The sequence below is a fragment of the Fusarium venenatum genome (assembly GCF_020744135.1).
Source record: "Fusarium venenatum strain MPI-CAGE-CH-0201 chromosome Unknown EDB82scaffold_2, whole genome shotgun sequence".
Lineage (NCBI taxonomy): Eukaryota > Fungi > Ascomycota > Sordariomycetes > Hypocreales > Nectriaceae > Fusarium > Fusarium venenatum.
Genome location: NW_027072130.1, coordinates 2769224 through 2788508, shown reverse-complemented (window position 1 = coordinate 2788508; position 19285 = coordinate 2769224). Strand labels below are relative to the sequence as shown.

General features: G+C 49.2%; 7 protein-coding genes across 7 annotated transcripts; 3 read left to right on the top strand and 4 right to left on the bottom strand.

Moving 5' to 3' along the window:
• Position 1: 1 nt before the first annotated feature.
• Positions 2-1228, bottom strand: EDB82DRAFT_147782 (DnaJ domain-containing protein). Its single transcript, XM_025733816.2, has 2 exons — positions 996-1228; positions 2-942 (listed from the first exon to the last, which is right to left on the bottom strand). The coding sequence occupies exons 1-2, from the start codon at positions 1129-1131 to the stop codon at positions 185-187; spliced, it is 894 nt and encodes a 297-aa protein (XP_025584685.1). The 5' UTR covers positions 1132-1228; the 3' UTR covers positions 2-184.
• Positions 1229-1379: 151 nt separating this feature from the next.
• EDB82DRAFT_523590 (cytidine deaminase-like protein) lies at positions 1380-1883 on the top strand (the record flags this gene model as incomplete). The annotated part of the gene is made up of 1 exon (XM_025733815.1): positions 1380-1883. The coding sequence occupies one exon, from the start codon at positions 1380-1382 to the stop codon at positions 1881-1883; it is 504 nt and encodes a 167-aa protein (XP_025584684.1).
• A 3090-nt stretch (positions 1884-4973) lies between these two features.
• EDB82DRAFT_574200 (uncharacterized protein) lies at positions 4974-8671 on the top strand (the record flags this gene model as incomplete). The annotated part of the gene is made up of 4 exons (XM_065609949.1): positions 4974-5317; positions 5352-6631; positions 6682-6917; positions 6965-8671. The coding sequence occupies 4 exons, from the start codon at positions 4974-4976 to the stop codon at positions 8405-8407; spliced, it is 3303 nt and encodes a 1100-aa protein (XP_065464616.1). The 3' UTR covers positions 8408-8671.
• Positions 8672-10352, bottom strand: EDB82DRAFT_496625 (Alpha/beta hydrolase family-domain-containing protein). Its single transcript, XM_025733813.2, has 3 exons — positions 9902-10352; positions 9700-9838; positions 8672-9647 (listed from the first exon to the last, which is right to left on the bottom strand). Exons 1-3 carry the CDS (start codon positions 10094-10096, stop codon positions 8722-8724), a joined length of 1260 nt encoding a protein of 419 aa, XP_025584682.1. The 5' UTR covers positions 10097-10352; the 3' UTR covers positions 8672-8721.
• Positions 10353-10605: 253 nt separating this feature from the next.
• EDB82DRAFT_496624 (uncharacterized protein) lies at positions 10606-11801 on the top strand. The gene has a single exon (XM_025733812.2). It carries the CDS (start codon positions 10746-10748, stop codon positions 11769-11771), a length of 1026 nt encoding a protein of 341 aa, XP_025584681.1. The 5' UTR covers positions 10606-10745; the 3' UTR covers positions 11772-11801.
• EDB82DRAFT_496621 (major facilitator superfamily domain-containing protein) lies at positions 11802-13344 on the bottom strand. The gene is made up of 3 exons (XM_065608535.1): positions 13214-13344; positions 12652-13164; positions 11802-12600 (listed from the first exon to the last, which is right to left on the bottom strand). Coding segments are annotated over exons 1-3 (1191 nt in total). The 5' UTR covers positions 13215-13344; the 3' UTR covers positions 11802-11923.
• A 1986-nt stretch (positions 13345-15330) lies between these two features.
• Positions 15331-19125, bottom strand: EDB82DRAFT_474283 (Gryzun, putative trafficking through golgi-domain-containing protein; the record flags this gene model as incomplete). Its single annotated transcript, XM_025733810.2, has 3 exons — positions 15331-17195; positions 17251-18805; positions 18862-19125. The coding sequence occupies 3 exons, from the start codon at positions 19123-19125 to the stop codon at positions 15331-15333; spliced, it is 3684 nt and encodes a 1227-aa protein (XP_025584679.2).
• Between the last annotated feature and the right edge of the window lie 160 nt (positions 19126-19285).

Genomic DNA, 19285 nt, shown 5'->3' with positions numbered 1-19285 from the left:
ATCGGGAAGGTTGTGGCAATCCTCACTGTAGCGATCTAGGAATCCCAAGAACAGATATTTCAAGCTTACAAATTATGTAATGATACCATCAACGTATTAGCGCATTGAAACCGACGCCCAAACACCCCAAGCCATCCTATGTCAAAATGCACACCGCAAGTTATCATTAAAAAAAACACAGCCCTTAACGTTTTGACCTCTTGGAACCCTTCAGACGAGAAGCAGCTGCCTGGAAAGCCTCCTCGGACGGCTCATCCTCAATCGGTCGCTTTTTGCCCTTCTTTCCCCTACTCTCCTTGGCCCCATACTTCTCAGCCAAATGATCCAAGAAACTCTCAGACCTATCCTTTTGTCTCTTTTGGATCAGCACCGCCAGGTCGGCCTCCGAGCTTCCCTTCCCCTTGCCCTTCTTCTTCCCCTTCTTGTCGCCGAAAAGTTTATCATGTACTCCAAGTTCCTTGGCATAGTCCTCAGCTTCCGTGGCTTCTTCTCTAGCCTTCTTCATGCGCCCTTCCCGCTTCTTCTTTGTCTCCTTGGTGTAAGATGGGAAACTGGGCACCTTCTTGCTTTTGATGGCTGTGTTGATGATATCGCGGAATCGCTCGTCGTCCTCTAGTACATCGCTCAACATGACTCTCTCGTAAAGCGCATCCATGTCGCCCTCGCAGTCTTCGTAAGCATCCAGTACATCTCCCTTCTCCTCATCGGATCCCTTGTATGTCTTGGCAAACTTCTCGATGGCATCGCCCGAAACGGATTCCCTAAATTGTTCCCGGTAGTAGTCGCTCCAGTTGAACCCCTCAGAGTCCACGATGGATTCGGAGGTTGAGCCAGTCTCGTCGTATCGTTTGCGCCGAGCGGGGTCTGAAAGGATGGCGTATGCGAACGCGATGGCCTGAAAAGTCTCATGCGCAGCCTCTTTCAGGTCCTGAGCCACCTTGTCTATACAAAAGATTAGTAGACTGCTTCTGTGTTACAATGCAAACTCAACAAACCTGGGTGATGCTTGAGGGCAGCCTTTCGGTAGGCTTGCTTGATCTGATCGCCAGTCGCAGTCTTCTCTAGGTTCAGGACCTCGTAAGGGTCGATGATCGGAGGCTCGCTCTCCAAAACGTCTTCGTGGTCTGACATGCTGACTTTTGGTTGATGATGTATCAGTGGAAATGCGACCTCAGCTCAAGCTCCTCGTTGCTGGTGCGGAAGACGCGTCGCAACGCGCTGAAGAGGTATTGTGGGGCCAATGTTTAAGTGCTTTCGGCCATCGGAGCTTATACCCGCCGACAGGTAGGTAGGCAGGCAGTCAGTCAGTAGTGAAGAAGGTCCAGATGGTTCCCACATCAGGATATCTTGATACAACCACACATTTTCAACATTTCGATATGACTACAATAGAGCCTGGAAATCACAATGCTGCTATGCAGAGGGCTTTGGTCTTGGCTAACAACTCCCCCCCAAAACCAACCAACTTTCGTGTGGGTGCTTTGATTGTGCGTCTAAGCGACAACACCATCATCGCAGAAGGATACACACTGGAACTCCCTGGAAATACGCATGCTGAAGAGACGTGTCTGATGAAGCTTGCTGAACAGCATATGGCCACAGAAGAGAAGCTATCTGAAGTGTTCAATACCCCTCACGCTCTCTACACCACCGTTGAACCATGCTTTAAGCGGCTGAGCGGCAAGCTCCCGTGTGTTGAGAGGGTATTGCGTCAAAAGTCATGGATCACCCACGTCTACGTTGGTGTCCAAGAACCCGAAACTTTTGTGGGAGAGAATACGGGCCGGAAAACACTTGAGGATGCTGGTATCGAGATTCACCATGTTTCAGGCTTGGAGGAAGAGATCCTGAAAGTAGCGACTGCAGGACATGTCAAGGAATAAGGGTTGGGGGTACAAAGGCTTGAGAGACAATTTTGTGCGTTGTATGAATTTGATCAGCGTATCCGTCCATTAATGAGATGAATGGAGTACAGCCTCTTCCGTATGATCTTGCCAGCATGCGAGTGCAAATGATAGCTTAAGACTTGGAAACAGCTACTGAGACTTCATTCTGAGTAGCAGTTTTGTCAACAAAAGCCGCATATGCTACCCAGCAATCTGTATTGGCACGCCCATTGGATGCGGGGCGGCAAAAAACGACCGCGCCATGTCCTACCAGCGTATATTCTGCATCGCGAGCAACTGAAGCTCTTTCTTGTCAAATGGCCTGGCCCGTTGTATCCCCATTCAGCCTGTCCCGCGCAGTCGACATCGTCGCAAGGACAACTCTAGTGAGTTTCCAAGCCGTGACACATCACAAGAGTACCTGAAACTGTACAAAATGTCAACAGCTGTATAGCTATAAGAACATCAACCTTTAATTATATGTGGCAAATGGTGATTTGGGGAGGAAGGTTATGTATAATTTTTTTTTTGGATAGGCGATATATTCTTGAACTTTGTCACTGATTCGATAAGAAAACCTATCACTGCTTAAGTGTTTTGCCTCTCGTATTTCGTGAAGCTTTCTTATCACTGTTGCTGGTCTCTTCCTTGATGTCCTTAATATCCGTACACGTAACTTGGCACTCCGAACAAAGCGATGATGGAACCATAAGAGTGTGCCATGTGAAGTGTTGGCAGCTGGGCTTGAGGTAGCGATTGAGAACTTGTTCAGGGGGTCCGTTGACAATCCACCAGTCGCAAACGTCCCATGCAATCGTGTCAATTTCGATTCGGCAGACATGACCTTGAGTTATCAGTCTGTGAGTAACGATACCCCTTTTTGGGCATTGCGTACTTCTGCAAGGGCAGATATAAAACCCCCTCTGGCCAGTGCACATGGTAGTTTTGACTCCAACAGGCTTATCTTTGTTTCTGTGAACCCCTGGGTGGTGGCTGCTCGATATGTTTCTATCTGATTGTCTTCTTATTTGTGGTATCGTATCATACGATAGTGTTTAAGTGCAGTTGATAGGACCGATGGTTTGGCGGTCCATTTGCTTCTATATATGCTTGCCTTTAGCACCGAGGTTGTTCTTTTCCTGTCGATTGGTTTCTGATGCGTGCAGGAACGACGGCTCAAGGACTTCCTGGGCGATTGGTGTGAGATCAAGGTATCTGAACATGATGAATGAAGGTCTTTCGGCATCTTTTTATTGAAAGTATGCGGGCCGCCAAGTAGTACTTGAGCCGTGTTGAGTGTACAGCATCGAAATAGGATCGACCAACACAGAATCCCTTGCAGAGGATGGTACACGTTTGCCAAGCCTTACAAACTTAGGTTCCTAAGCAAAAGGGAACGAGAGCCTCATCTCGGTTCTGAGTTTCATGATATCGGACTAGGTTACACAGAGAAAGAGTCCATGTTGGCACTGACTGAGCTCAGTACCAAGCAGCTGATCAGACACTGGGCAAATAGATAGTCAGCGGGGCGAATTGAAGGGGAAATGGTATCCCTTTGTGCGAGGCTATTGTGCATCTGCGACGGGCTGCGGCTGCAGCTGCTCAAGCTCAAACGATTCATGTGTTGTCTGGATATTTGGTTATCCGAACCGGCAGGGCTGGTCTCGCATATAAGAAATCAAGTGGACGGATGCCCGATTGCAGGTGTACCAAGATTCAGTCCAGATCAGACAAACATGAGCCCTATCATGTTGCTCTCGGATAGGCATGGGACCGTTGGCGGGATCTCGTCCAACAATGATGATCTGAAAACATTGAATTTCACGAAGTACGTGGGGGTTAGCTCTTGTGGTCATGGGCTGGGCTGCACTTAACCGTGACGGTTGACTGCCCAGCCCCTTGCGTTCACGATTCACTGCCAAACAATATATGTTTGACAGGTACGTATTTTTGAAAGAAAACTGTATGCTCTTTGCTTTGTTGACCAACAGTCGATGCTATTGTTAATACTGTGGCTGCCGACCCCGCAGGAAGCAAGCACAAACATGCCACCAACGATGAATTAGCGGAAAGGAAAGCTCAGTCCACATGCTCGCGCCCCGTCAGACCATAAGGAAAGTTCCTGTTGCGTCGTAGGAACTGCAGGAACATATTATTCAAGAGAGTTTCTCTGGGTTAACCAGGTTCTTATAGGCTAGGTACCTGTTAATTGCCGGTGGTCATTATCAGGAAGCCTCGTTTATTAGCCTAGTAGGTAACAGAAAAGTTGCCCTCCTAAGTCTTAGGGTACAAAAATAAGTAGTCTAAGAACTATGGCATAAGGAGCATAAACTGACCTGATGGTTTCGTCTCTTATGCTTCCAGCGGTCAAATTTTCTGATACCTGAGGTTAGCCTAGCAAATGTGTCTATTGTCATACTTAGCGCCTAGAAATGGCCAGTTGGAGACGTCACGCCAATCCAGCCTACCTACTACCTCTCAGGAAAGGAGGCATCATTGGGAGGCCGACCATGCTGAGGGTTACGCAACAAAGCCCTTGGGCGCTAAGAAGAAAAGGAAAAGGGAAACAAAGAAGTAAACGACCCCCTTGATTATTTATTTGATAGATGCCACATAGTATCCAGAAACCTCCCCATCTCCAAACAACTTCTAATTCTTACCACGCGTACCATCAAACCAAAGCACTTCCATTTTGCAGTGGGATATTCGCTTGGCTTTGCTCCACCAGGAGGAGCTGACCTAGTACCCAGCGGCCCGCGAAAGTTAGTGCTCCCGACCTTCCCTGGCTAGTTCCTTCCAACTCAATACACCTTCCAACTCCACAAGCTGAGTCTTGGTTCTTTGTCGGAAGCCACGATCGGCTTGCCTGGTGATCAATCATTTCTGATTAAAGGCAGGAACTTCTGACTCTGACAGCAAACAGCCTTTGGTAGTTGTTTTGGCTGTGATAAGATTAAAAGAAACATTCTATCAACAATCGGTTTAAAGTTTTGGAACATAGCAGCTTTACCTTTCGCTATTAAACATATCCTTACACATTGACATCGCCTTTGACCCATACTCTGACCACCCAAACACTCTCTCACCATGGCAGACAGAGGTGATCGAGGTGGGCGCGGAGGCCGTGGCCGTGGTGGGCGCGGCGGCGGTGGCTATCAGGATGGCCGAGGGGGTGGTCGTGGCGGAGGCGGCTACCAAGATTCCCGAGGAGGCGGAGGCGGCGGCGGAGATAGAAGAGGACCAGGCGATGGCGGTTTCCGCGGCGGCAGAGGACGCGGCGAGGGAGGACGTGGAGACTTCCGTGGCGGCTTCAGTGGTCCTAGGGGTGGCCGTGGGGGTCCTGACCGCGGACGAGGAGGCTACAGAGGAGGCCGAGGTGGAGGGCAACCGTCAAATGAGCCGCCTTTCTTCACGCAAGTCCCAGCCAGCAGGTCTGTTGTTGTTTGCTCACGCTAACCTGTCCAGGATCGCATCCGGTGTTCCCCAGCCCGATGTTGCTGTCACCAAGCTCGAGGATGAAGTGGTAAAAAACCAAAACAATTCTGTTGCCCAGCTTACATCGAATATGTCCAAGTTGGGAGTAGACGAAAAGGAGAATTTGGGCAAATTCCCTGCGCGGCCTGCATTTGGGAACAAAGGCCGTCCAGTCATCTTGTGGGCGAACTATTATCAGGTCGAAACCAAAGTCCCTATGCTTTACAAATACACAATTTCTATCAAGGAAATTGTAACCGAATCAGATAAAAAGGTCAACGAGCCCGTCGCCGCCCAGCCTATGGGGAAGGGAAAAGGAAAAGTTAAGCCCGGAAAGCCTAAGAAGTCTGGTTCCCACGAAGTCAAGGGATACAAACTCTTCTTGGTCATCAAAGAGACTCTCAGCGAGCTCACCAAGAAGGACAAGAACCTGGTTCTTGCGACAGAGTTTAAGTCGCAGCTTATTTCCTTGCACAAGCTTGACCTTGGACTTGACAATTCAATCCAAGTAAACCTCGCATCATCAACAAACCCCGGCAAGACCGAAGTCTTTGAGGTGACTTTACATGGCCCTGTCGTCGCTCGGGTTGTCGAGATGTTGAAGTACGTCAAATCGACTACTGATGCTTTGAATGACACCCCAGCCAAACCTATCGACGAAGACGATGCAGCGAAAGCCCTGGCATTCCCAAAATTCCCTGATGCTGTTGATGCCCTGAACGTCATCTTTGGATTTGGCCCAAGGTCAAATGAAGATGTTAGTGCTGTAGGAAACTCCCGGTTCTTTTCTTTCAAGAACGGTGGTATCTACAGAGATATGAGTATGCGAGGGAGGCCCTTACAGGCTGTCCGTGGAACCTTCCAGTCTGTACGACTGGGTACTGGCCGGCTTCTTTTGAACACAAACACTACTGTTGGGATCTTTAAGCTCTCTGGCCAATGTGCAGAAATCTTCGAGAAACTCCATATCCGTCCAGCAGAAAGGACGGATGGCCAGGGGATGAGGAACTTGAGGTTGATGAACAAATTTCTCCCTAAAACCCGCGTATTGGCAAAGATGAAATTCGCCAATGAAAAGGAAGTCAAGCGACGGAAAGCAATTTACGGTCTTGCCTGGGCACCTGAGATTCAACGAGCTTGTCGTGGCAATGAGCATCCTCCCCGATTCACGGGGGGGTATGAATATCCTGGACCAGACAATGTGGAATTCTACCTATCTGACCCCAAAGGGAGCAGTGAATACATCACTGTCAAAGAATTCTACAAGCGGAGTACGTTTTACCCCTGTCACTAAAACTAGCATCTAACACACCCTACCTAGAATACAGAAACAACAATCTCAAGGACTACCCTCTTCTCAATCTTGGCACTGCCGCAAACCCGAATTTCACCCCAGCGGAGTACGTCGAGATCCTGCCAGGACAATCAGTCAAGGCGAAGTTGAATAGCCAAGAATCAACTGCGATGGTCGATTTTGCCTGTCGATCACCTTACGCCAATGCTCTATCTATTACAACAGATGCACGGGAAACTTTGGGTCTTGACGATGAGAAACTGGTATGTATTGCTGTGATATATTTATGGGAAGAAATTAAATGGCCTAGGGTCAATTCGGTATTCAAGTTGGTAAACAACTGCTTACCATCCAGGGACGCGTTCTCAACGCTCCGGGTATCTCCTACTATGGCTCCGGAGCCAAGCCCATCCAGGTTCATCCAAGAGAGGGCAGCTGGAATATGAGAGACATAAAGGTGTACAAGCCCGGCAAGAACATCCAAAACTGGACCTACGTCAACGTCAGACCAGGTAGATATGGTTCTGTTGAGAGGAACACCGTGGATGATTTTGTTCGGGTCATGAAGCAGATGAACATTGGAATCAACAGCACCCCTATACCGGCTCCCACGGAAGTCATCAGCGAAAAAGGGTTCCTCCAGGGGCGTGCAGATGACTTCTTCAAGTGGGCCAAGACTAATCGCATAGGGTTTATACTTGTGATTCTTGGTACATCAGATTCCGAAACATACGGCAGAATCAAGACACTGGGCGACTGCACCTATGGTATTCACACCTGCTGTCTCCAGGGCGACAAAATCCTATCCAACAAAAACCCTATGCAATATTTTGCTAATTGTGCCCTCAAATGGAACCTGAAAGCAGGCGGTGTAAACCACAAACTTCACAACGAGTTCGGCCTCATCAAAGAGGGTAAAACAATGGTGGTAGGGTACGACGTCACTCACCCAACCAACATGCCTTTGGACCAGAGTGATGCTGCCCCCAGTTTAGTCGGCTTGGTGGCCACCATCGACCGAGACATGGGACAATGGCCAGCCTACTCTTGGGAGCAGTCGTCCAAGCAAGAGATGCTGGACGAGACAATGACTGAAGCATTCAAGTCACGCCTGGCACTTTGGCAAATGCACAACAGACAACAGCTGCCTGAGAATATCGTTATATTCCGTGACGGCGTGTCGGAGGGCCAGTTTGCTCAAGTTCTACAGAAAGAGCTTCCACGCATTCGCATCGCCTGCAATACCAAGTACCCCAAGAATAAGCCACCGAAAATCTCTCTAATTGTTTCCGTCAAGCGACATCAGACTCGTTTTTATCCTACTTCTGCCGAGAGCATGACGTCCAAAAACAATATCGAAAATGGCACCATTGTTGATCGTGGTGTTACGCAGGCTCGATACTGGGACTTCTTTCTTACCGCGCATTCCAGTATCAAAGGCACGGCTCGCCCCGCGCACTATACTGTGTTACTGGACGAGGTCTTCCGAGCGAAGTACAGAGCCGAGGCAGCCAATGAACTGGAGAGATATACTCATGAGCTCTGCTACTTGTTCGGCCGAGCCACCAAGGCTGTAAGCATTTGCCCCGCGGCATACTATGCAGACATTGTGTGCACTCGAGCGAGATATCACAGGCCTGAGTTCTTTGAAATCAGCGACGTTGAAAGCATCTCCACAGCTGGACCAGGCTCTAGTACCAGCGGTTCGAAGCAGGTCCATGCAGACCTGGTCAACTCGATGTACTATATTTGAGTATGTCGTGTTATGGAAGATGAGCTCGCTCTTTTGTGCTGCCAACAGAGGTGAGAGGTGAGGGTTTTCATGGGAAGAGTTTCTGTTTATGGGGTGTAGTAGCGATGTTTTTGACCGTCTTTCGCTTGGTTTATTTTATTTTGTCCCCGTCGGCTTTGATTTTGGGCAGGCGAGATAGTATAGCGGAAACAACTTGTAGTTTTATTTCGTAATTGAATTCGCACCATGCACAGCAATAGAAAGATCGATAGCCTAGGAAACAGATGTTATCAATTATTCAATGTGACATTACCACATGCCGCACGTCTATCGGCCTATAATTTTGCGTTTGTGCCCTTGCCTGGGCGAGGTGCAGGTTTACCTATGTACTTTTGGAACTCGTCTGAGACGGTTGTCTTCTCCTCCTTGGACTTGCTCGACCATTCCTCGTAGCTACGCTCATTTACCCACCACCGCTCAAGCTCAGCTTTAATCCAGTCGGCCGCAGCACTGGCACACATGCGGGGATCCTCCATGGGGACCAAGTGGCCGTTGTTCTCTCCGACAACCTTCTTGACCCGACCCTGTGCCTCACCGCCGCTACCACCTACCCCGGTTCCCGTGATAGTCATCTTCTCGTCCTGAAGCTCCAGGGGGGAAACATTACTCTTACCGCCGAATACGTATAGAACGCTGGGTCTAACGTTGGAAAGGCGAGCAACAGTGTTGGGGCCCTCGGGACGGTAGACAGGGTATGTTGACCAACGTCGGTTGAGGCTTGTATCTAGATCGGGGGTATGCTCAGGATGAATAACATGCTTGCCTTGAGGGTCATATGCTGGCCAGCTGGGACGGAGAAAAGTGAAAATCTCTTGGTGCTTTGTCGTGGTCAGAGTTACACTGTCTTGGCCTGGTATATTTCTGATGCCAAAATCTATCCAGCGCTGCAACACACGAGGATCCCACGCTTTGTAGAAGGCGCTGCGACCAAAAGATGCTGCTGCTTCGGCGCGCGAGGGCCAGACTTCGCGACGAACCATACTTGCTGCTGCGGGGCCTGCGCTCGAGGCGCCAGGCGTGGAAGCAAAGTGGGAGATGACAGGGTCAAGAAGGACGAGAGATGTGAAGACACGAGGATGAAGAAGAGCAACATTTGTGAGAGCATTTGCGCCGAAGGAATGACCCATTGCCATTATTGGTGGCGGTGGACGGAAGGTGTTGATCATGTGAAGAATATCACGAGCATAGTCAAGCCAGCTTGCTGTACGAATGTCAGTATGTGTAAGATTGGGTGAGAGGATAGTGAGTTTTACGATCATTGCCGAGTGCGTCTTGGTTGATGAGACCGCTTTGGCCTTGCCATGCTGTATCGGCTATCCATATACTTCGGATGCGGATGTTTCGGCGTTTAGATTCATGGTAGAACTCTTCCCAAAGAGGCTCATATAGTTCCTATGAAGTAGAACAGTCAGTGCGTGCATCTAATGAATAATCACCATGTCGAGCCAATATTACCTTTGGGAAGCCATTGGCGTGTCCACCAATGATTGTGACATCGCCCTTTTGTGGAGATGTGTTATCTTTGGGCGTGTATTGCTTGATATGAAGATATAGCTTCTCATCTTGAGAGTGTGATGTTGCACGAGCGTATTCACGTATATGTGAAGCCTCGATTGTATGTTCTTGGATAGTGAAGGGAAAGGAAGACATGATGACGGCAGCACCTGATGGAATTATGTGTATTCGTATAGTAAATCAGTCAGTCGTATTTTAAGTATGAGTGTGAGATATAATATTTGAAGGTTAGATGATATATCAAGTTGAACGAAAAGAGGTTGAATAGATAACTTGGAGAGACACGACCTCGGTAAGGTGACCACGGGTGGTCAAGTAGTGGAGCACAACGGGAGTTGTGGGGGTGGGGAGAAATACCTCGGCATCAGGGTATCAGAAAAGTTGGCTGCTGGAAGCATAAGAGACGAAATTAGTAGGCCAGTCTATGCTAACTAGGCTATACTTCTTAGACTACTTATTTTTATACCTCAAGATTGAGGAGGCTAACTTTTCTGCTACCCACTAGCTCGGTACCTGGGCCCGGGAAGTGGCTGCCGATCTCTATCTCTCTCTTGCATAATACCGTGAATCCTTGGCCTACCTTAACTAGACCTCACCTCAACTCACCTCACCTCGCCTTATCTCACCTCGCCTTATCTCACCTCGCCTTATCTCACCTCGCCTTATCTAGGTACCTAGGCAATTAAGGCTCAGCTCGAAGCTAGGCAGAGACAAGGTTTTGGCGCCATCATGAAATGCTTTAGATAGGCTTCTCTTCAGATTCTCCAGGCGTGACGCGACAGTCATGGCACCGAGGCTGCTCCTATTCGCAGGCGCACCGCCATCTTCATCCCTAAACTCAGAATCTTGCACAATAACTCGAATCGACGACTCATTTGCCGAGTTCCTGGGGTTGGCCTCTCAGAAGCCAACTCAGAAGCCATTATCGAATATCGCACCATGGCGTTCTCTCCCACTGAATAGAAAACCTCTTCACACAGGGTTCAGTCAAACTCACGATGTCAGCGTCAACCTCGTTAACCAATCCGAGTTTTTTACCACAGCTGAAGTCTCGTTTAAAGAACAATCGCAGTCTTTTGAGGGTGGTGGTGATGCCGAGACGACGTTGTCGCAGTTCTATGATCAGTCTTTAGCTTTGCATAATCCAGTCCCTTCATCCCAGCTTGACAGTTTCCAAGAAACGACTTTTGAGGAGACTTCTTTTGAGGGAACTTCATTCATGACTACTCTTGCTGTAGAACGGGTTGATGCGACAGAGTCTGTACCGTCATATCTTTCCGATTTGGAGGACATACCACCTGCACCGAAAATATTGGCCCTGCACCCCCAGACTATCACGCTTAATATCATTGCTGGGATAATATCCATCGCCCAGCCGCGGACAGTCACCACGCGCTGGGGCCGCACCCTCTCCCTCATCGAGATTCTACTCGGAGACGAAACAAAGACAGGTTTCGCTGTCACATTTTGGCTTGAAGAGTCAAACGCTGCCTGCGCTGAGATTAGCTCTCTCCGGCGTCAAGATATTGTACTCATGCAGAATGTGGCTTTGCATGTGTTCCAAAATAAAGTATATGGCCAGAGTTTGCGCAGGGGCATGACCAAGGTGAGTTTGTTGTGGAGGCGGGACGGGTCCGGCCTCTACTCTACCAGAGACTTATCAAAACGCGGTCAGATGCATCCGCAGTTACAAAAGGCAAAAAAGGTGAAAGATTGGGTGCTTAGGTTCGTGGGAGCTGCTGCTGGAGTAAAGACAAGGGCATCAAGGGCGCGGCTTTCATGGGACAGACCACCAGATGATACACAGTGAGCAAAATGCAAGCAATATAGGACAACTTTTCATTAGGTACCTGACCATTCTATCGTCATTATTATTACCAGCGCCAAATGCAACCGAGAGAAGAGAGATGCCTAGGGGTATCCATGCCAAAATCAATCCGTAGACAACACACCAACTACAGCTTATACAGGCACGGCGGGTTCATGCTTTCTGTCCTCGCCATTGGGCCCCTTCTTGACTGACTTCCATTGGAAGAACAAACAAGAAATCAGCGCACAGGCAGCGCAGGCAAGGGAAATGTAGAAGGTGTCACGGAGACCCTTCATGTATGCGTCCAAAACAGTATCCAGAGCATCCAGACGGCCCATCTTTCTCAAAGTGTCCTCAATCTCTGAAGCTCCACTGTTGAGGAAAATCGTAGGATCAATGCCAATGTTGTCAGCCTTGATTGTATCGATGAGGCCGTTCTGGAAGACAGTCTGAGAGACAGCAATGAAGATGGCACCACCAAAGGCTTGCGCAAACTGCACACAAGCAGTACCGACGGGGACCCATTCCTGGGGAAGTACAGTCTGTACAATAAGGACACCTATTTGGAAACCTGCGCCAATACCTAGTCCAGCGAGAACCTGGTAGCCGAACCACTCTTTGAGAGGGGAGTTGACGTCAAGAGTGGTGAGCATGCCGCAGCCGACAGTGTAGAGGACCATGCATGGGATGATGACATAGTTGTAGGTGCCAATGGCAGTGATGACACCTCCTGAGACGATGGAGCAAAGGACCGTAGCCAGGAGGAGAGGGAGAATCTTGATTCCAGCTTGGACGGCGCTAACACCCTGAATAGCTTGGAAGTAGAGGGCTGCAGGAGGGTCAATTAAAGTGGGTGGTAGATTCATGCCGTTTGACTTACAGAGGTAGTAGATGAGAGGAAAGAATCCAGCGCCGAAGAACATGGCAAAGGACATAGCAGCCAGGGTGTTTCGGTTCTTGAAGAGACGAGGGGGGAGGGTGCCTTGGTCGCCTTTCCAGAATTGGATGCCGATAAAGATGGCAATCATGGCGCCAAACCCACAGAAGAGACCAATGATGCGTGAGTTGCTCCAAGCATAATCGGCACCTCCCCATTGCAAGGCAAGAAGAAGACAGACAATAGCAGGGATGAAGATGGCGGCGCCAGCGAGGTCGAGCTTGCGGATGCGGTCCATGAAAGTCAAGTTGACGCTGTCGGAGGTGTTTCGGTTGACGTGGACGAAGAAGAAGACGATGATCATGGCTATACCACCAATGGGAAGGTTGATATAGAAACACCAACGCCAGGTAGCATGTTCGGTGAAGGCACCTCCAAGAAGAGGGCCAGCAACGGAAGCAATACCCCACATGCCACCGATGAGACCAAAGGCAAGAGGACGCTTCTCAAGGGGCACTAGGGAATATTAGTTGGATTCATGGGAGGGTCTTAAAGTTTGACATACTGATGAGAGAGAGGATGACGATAGAGCCAGAGAAGAGACCAGCCGTTCCAATCTGAAGAGCCAGTCAGCAAAGAGTCATAGCAAATAAGGGGGCGAGGGACGACATACTCCGGCAATAGCTCGTCCAACAATAAAGGCAACAGAAGAGGGCGCAACAGCAGAGATCAAGCTACCAATCTCAAAGATAAAGACAGCACCTAGATAGGCAATCTTGACATTGAAATACTTGTAGATGGTTCCGTACATGGGCTGCAAAGCCGTGGTGGTAAGAAGGTAAGATGAGCCATACCATCCAATATCCTTGACACTCTGGAACTGGGCTGTGATGGCGCCGAGAGCGGGCGCGATGATGGTCTGGTCCAGCGCAACGAGGAAGATGGCGAGACAGAGTGATGAAATGATGAGGGTGAGCTTTGCAGCGCCGGGGTACTGAGGTTCTTGCTCAGCAGAGTTACCGTTGATGGAACCAGAGCGAGAGGCAGAGCCATCCTGGGGATCTTTGTTATCGGTAGTTGTATCCATGATGTTGTTGGAGCCGACTTCAGTTTTTTCATCAGATGAGAGACGAGTCTCCTGGACCATGGCATTTATTGGTGCCGTAGCGGGTGTAGTAGTCGCCATTGGTAGAGCTGCTCTCTGCTTGAAGGTTTCTTGTTGTGGAAGAAAAGGAGGAGGAAGAAAAAGAAGAAGAAGGGATATTCTAGGTTATGTATCCGTATCCTTTTAAGTATGTAATAGCGTCAAAGTCGGTCTCAGTTCGGCCCCAGCAACCAAAGCTGTGCGTATGTTTCGGGAAGGAAAGGGAGAAGCTCTTTATTATAGACGAATGTTTGCTTTTCTCGTTTGGAGGGAAACACAATCAATTGCCTGTTAGTAGATTGTGTGAAAAGGCGAGAACACGAATGACGAGTGACGAGAAGAGAATAAAGGGAAGATGGATGGATGAGCTAAAGATTTAAGTAATAAATATGTCTGTCACCGGCTTCGCTTTATTGTTTCACTGCATCTCCTCATCCAAGTTAGCCCGTCAAGAATGGACAAATCTTAAAATCCGAAAAATGAACGAAAAAATAATAATAAGAGATATCCGAGCATCAAGCAAAAACGTCATGGAGACACGGCAAGGTATTCGTCCGTATGTCGAATCACAACCAGTAAACATCTTGTCTCAAGCGGCTGAAAGCAGAGCGTGCCCCCTGAGACGGTAATCATAATTAGTCCAGAAACCAGTAACAAGAGAAAAAGTCTCCAGTAAATTCGGGCTGATACGATAGGCGAGTTTCTGCAACTGTCATATCCATGCGTGGGTCGGACAATTCACCAAGGCCGATGTCCGAATGGCTTGAGCCAAAATTAAAGTCAGTCTTTGGAAGAGTCATTGATTTGAATCACTCTTACTTGTTTGAGTTCTCTCATCCTTGCTTGCTCTTCTATCGATGCTGTCCAAAGGGACTATATTAGTATCAGCATCATAAATGTAACCTTGACTGTGAGTGAGTATGGAATATTCGTACAATTCCTTTTCTTTCTAATAAATGAATTCTCCACTAAACGTCAAATTCGATCTTCAAGCCCCTGGTCCATCAGCCTGCATCCCAGGCCAAGGCTCTGACATCAGGACCTCGGTCTAGACCATTCGATCACCGCACTGACTGATTTTCGGATTCAACGCGTTTCTCCGATTATCTTATCTTCGCATTCTGTCAGCACGCTCTTGGTTGAATGCCGACGACCGAAGAGACAAAGGAATGCTGCCATATCAGCTCTATCATAATCTATCCGGTATTTGATGTTGTTGTTGAAACTTCACGCACGTTTACACCGTTACACACACTCGTAACGCCTATGCATTACCCGTTGATGTTGTAAAACCTTGTCATTCATTTCCTTTAATGACATTGGTACAGTGTCTTGTCATACATAATTTCCACATGCTATTGTACCGGCAACTAACTTTACTCAATCAAGATGCACGTTAAACCCAGCATTAACGTCATTTTGTACCATTTTCTCGTGATAACTTCATTTGTAATCTACTATCTATAACCCGCCCAAACAGCCTCTCTAAATATATAACAATCATCATCCCAGGCACCATGCTATCCGAATGCTAATCATCACTGCTCCTCCGACTTCACATCGTCGTCTTCCTTTTCCCCTTTCTTCTCCTCTCCTGGCACCCACAACAATAACCCATCCTCATCAATCTTCATCCCCTCTGTCGGTATTATACGAAGTACCTTTTGGAAATACTTGTCTCGCACCGTCAACTTGGGTCTTATCCAAACTCCACTAACATGTGATAGCAGCCGATAAGTTGTCGTCCGTCTTGATTGTGGCAGCAAGTTGAGTGTTGTCTGTTTCGCACCAGAAAACGCAAAATCTTCGCTCGGTTCCATGCCGAGACCAAACGTGAGGAAATGATTCGATGGATTCTCGACTGTCATGTCCAGCTGCAGCAACCCTGGCATATCATCTTCTACCTTGGGGGCGTGGTACACAGATGCCAGCACTCGCGGCTCTGTGCCCAGGACAAGGTATTTACCGACTGGCATTACTGTCGTGTTAACTGGTCCATCGCCACGGCCCTGGCGCTGCCATCGGATAACAAAGGCCAGCTCGACAGTGACGGGGTGTCGATCCTCCATCGTGAGCTTCTGAGCTACCAAATCAAACTGTGCCTCGTGCATCGTCTTGGGTGTAACGACTACCCCTTCGTGTGACACATTTGGTGCCTGAGTTACGCTGCATCGTGCACCACCGACACACGATACCACATTTAGATCCATCCCAAGCACTTTCAGATCTTCTTGGGCGAATGATGCGTAGTGACATAGTAGGCACCACTTTTGCGCAAAGCCTCTAGCTGCACCTTCTTCTGTATCTCCGAGCCCTTCGGAATCGAAAAGACTTGGCCATGGCCCAGGGTGAAGGCGTGGGACTAAATCGTAATTCGCTTCAAACGCGTTCACAACGTTGAGCTGGACTGTCAACATCTGCATAATCGGGGTTGCAACATCCGAGTCTAGATGGTACGACGTCCTCAGGTGCAGATCAAGCGTCGTAGGAGCCGACGGGGCGTCAATATGCAACACCACCTTAACTGATGACGTACTCTTGATCGCACCTAATGCCAGTCCCGAGATCTTGGACTCTTCCGTTGACGCTTCGGCGCTACCTCCATTTCCGTCTACTTCCACCGTAACTGCAGGTACTTCCTTTCCAAATAGATGAATGTCCAATTTGGCAGTAGCGGATTCATCCTCAGCATTGAGTATCTCAACCTCCAAGTCGATTGCCTCGTTTGCATGGTACTGAGCGAGGGGCTCCAAGAGTTTAATCTGCATCTTGGGCGGTCGGGGCTGAATTTGTATAGTGCCCGCTTCCGGGCGAGTGCTCCTAGGCCTCGATGAACCCTGAACGTACCAGCCAACAACGGGGTCTGTAGGGCGGATATTTAGTTTATAGTCGAGGTCGAAGTTGTCGTTGCTGTGGAAGACTGTGACAGACGCTGCTGTCGCAGTGCCTGGCTCTCTTAGTGGTATGTTCATCTCAAATACCCGAGTCTGACCAGGTCGGAGCGTTAAATCGGAGTGTCCCTTCAGCAATGCCGGCAGCTCGTCCTCCGACTCTTCAGCATAATCTTCTTTCAACGACAACGGCTGTATAAAACATCCTGTTGTCGACGATGATTCTTCCGAAGCCTCTTGCTCAAGTAGTATTGGTCTGAGGCTTCCGTCGAACTCTACTTTCAGCGAGCTGAACGTAATGGGGGCAGCGTCTAGAAACGTATGTGAGGTAATTGCAAGTTGTGCGCTACACGTCTCACCAGCCTTTCCCTCTTTATTCCGGAATACGAATGATGCCGAGACGAATGAGCCTGACTTTTCATCGCTCAAACTAATTGAAGGGTTATTCTCAGTGGTGATGCCTTGAAGCGACTTGGAAATATCGTAATGCCACTGGGGCTGTCGCACATATTCTGTTTCGTGTTGTGGTCAGTACAGTCAGTAATTCTGGCGATCTTGAATACTTACGGTTGCCCATCAACTCCCAGTCTGCAGCAACAACCAAATCGGCACGGTGAGCTCCCACAGCAATCCGACGCATGCTCAGGCACAGGTCCTCTGATATGTTAATCCAGCCCTCTGATCGAAATGCGACATCTTCCCAGAAAGGTAGTAACATATCAACCGCAGCGTCCCATTCCTTCATGTTGGCAAACTCCCTTGCACATTCCAACGACAGCTCCGTCGCCAGTCGTTTTTGCTTGCGAGCTTGAAACTCTGAACTCGCCGCCTTGAGACAATCGATTACCAGCTGTGCATGGTTTACTCCTTTCCCTGAGACGGGGTATTCCTGATAGGGCTCTGGACACATGTACGTGTCGTACGCAAATGCCTTACTGGCTACTGCTGATGCAGGTGATGTATCGGGTGAATGCCTATCATCCTCTGGCATTTGATACGCCAGCTTTCGACGGGCTACAATGTGGCGAGCCGCTATCCGGTGCCAGTAGCCCGTGTGATGTAACAATTCCCAAGGTGAAACTCTCTCACCCGAGACAGATTTATCCTGCGGAACAAAGGTAGCCCCCGTCGCTGGGGCCAAAGCCGGCAAGCCTACGCGGTCGATCAGATTAGCCATGGTTGTGGCCCATCGAGCTTCCCAGGCCTGCCACCCATAATTGTTGGTCCCCCTCCCGCGACGATCAACTAGGTCCGCGATTCGTTCTCGGTGTGAATGCCATTTTCGAACAGCTAGAGTCGTCTGACCCATCCACAGATGGCATCTCAAACACCGTATCGCTATGATATCCGCCAAGAGTCGCGCCTCATTCCAGCGTGGGCTCCAGCTAGGAATAATGTCCAGCACATCCTGTCCTAAGAGCACCTCGTATGCTTGTTCGAAAAAGCGCAGTGCAGCATCTGTCTCTTGTCGGAATTCTGCGAAAATTGCTGACTTGATGTCATATCTGAAGTTCCAGTCTGATAACGACAGTGTCTGTGATGTTCCGGTCGTAGGCGGCACCGTCGGTTGAGGTGCTATTCCGCGAGATCGCTTCTTCCTGGCATGCCGCCCCAAATCTCTGTAGTATTCCACAGCCGAGGTGTATAGAACACCCAGTATGTTGTCGGCTACTTGTTTCAAATCGTCCTGTGACTCTTGCGACGGAATGTAGAAGACTGACTTGGGATCCAAGGCTGTTCCTCTTCGTATGTTTTCCAACCTCTCTTGAATGCCTTCAGCCAACGGAAGAGGTGCGTCTTCGCTGTCCGCAATCAGTGCAATCGCGAGTCGAGTCTTATATCCTGACCGTATCAAAGCGCCCTTGATATTGTTGATATCGGATTTTATGTGGTTGTCTTGTAGTGTCATGGAATTTGGATCGCTCGTGAGGGGATAGAAGCACAAGTATACGCTGGGAACAAGGTCCTGATGCTTCTTGATCCATTGCGTATCGATCAGACCATCGGGATATAGTGTCGACACAGGGCTTAGAGGCGAAAAGGGTGAATGGAGTGTCGGATGTTCGCTGAGCGGCTCGATGCCTTCGGGAAGGCGAGCTCGGCGCGGTGGTAGTAAGAAAGACTATCCCAAGTAATTAGTCCAACAACTTGACGACTAATATCCCCGCGCTCGCTTACCCTCCCTGTGGCCCTGACCCGAAATCTATACGGCTCATTTCTCTCGAAGACGCTCCAAGACTTTGCGCTCGCATCGACGTCCTTAAAGTACTGCGACAGAACCTCGGCGTTCTTGCCATCGACGGGCGGTATCTCTGATCGGAGGAGGATGCTCTGTTCCTTAAGCTCTGCGCTCAGCGGGAGCTCGTTTGTTTCGCTATTAAGGCCGGCAGCTACTAGAAGGGGGACATTGTGGTCCAGACTTCCGGTCGGATACCCATCCATGGTGGAAATTTTGTGAATGCGACGGCATGAGTTCGCTATAGCGAATGTTGGCTGGGCTCAGAGCTGCTGTAGCCAGGCGACGTTAGCCATCCATACCCATCGCATGTGCCCCTCGTTAGCGTTGGGCCAGCCCACTTACAAGACTCAAAGAGAACAAGGA

Excerpts from the sequence above, each read along its gene's own strand:
- EDB82DRAFT_147782 (XM_025733816.2), bottom strand. The coding sequence starts at position 1,131 with ATGTCAGACCACGAAGACGTTTTGGAGAGCGAGCCTCCGATCATCGAC. Across the intron at positions 943-995 it reads TGCCCTCAAGCATCACCCAG|ACAAGGTGGCTCAGGACCTG; the intron begins GTTTGTTGAGTT and ends TCTTTTGTATAG.
- EDB82DRAFT_496625 (XM_025733813.2), bottom strand. The coding sequence starts at position 10,096 with ATGTCTTCCTTTCCCTTCACTATCCAAGAACATACAATCGAGGCTTCA. Across the intron at positions 9,839-9,901 it reads ACGCCAATGGCTTCCCAAAG|GAACTATATGAGCCTCTTTG; the intron begins GTAATATTGGCT and ends TCTACTTCATAG. Across the intron at positions 9,648-9,699 it reads AGACGCACTCGGCAATGATC|CAAGCTGGCTTGACTATGCT; the intron begins GTAAAACTCACT and ends ACATTCGTACAG.
- EDB82DRAFT_496624 (XM_025733812.2), top strand. The coding sequence starts at position 10,746 with ATGGCACCGAGGCTGCTCCTATTCGCAGGCGCACCGCCATCTTCATCC.
- EDB82DRAFT_496621 (XM_065608535.1), bottom strand. Across the intron at positions 12,601-12,651 it reads TCCTCTCATCTACTACCTCT|CCCTCTACTTCCAAGCTATT; the intron begins GTAAGTCAAACG and ends ACCCTCCTGCAG.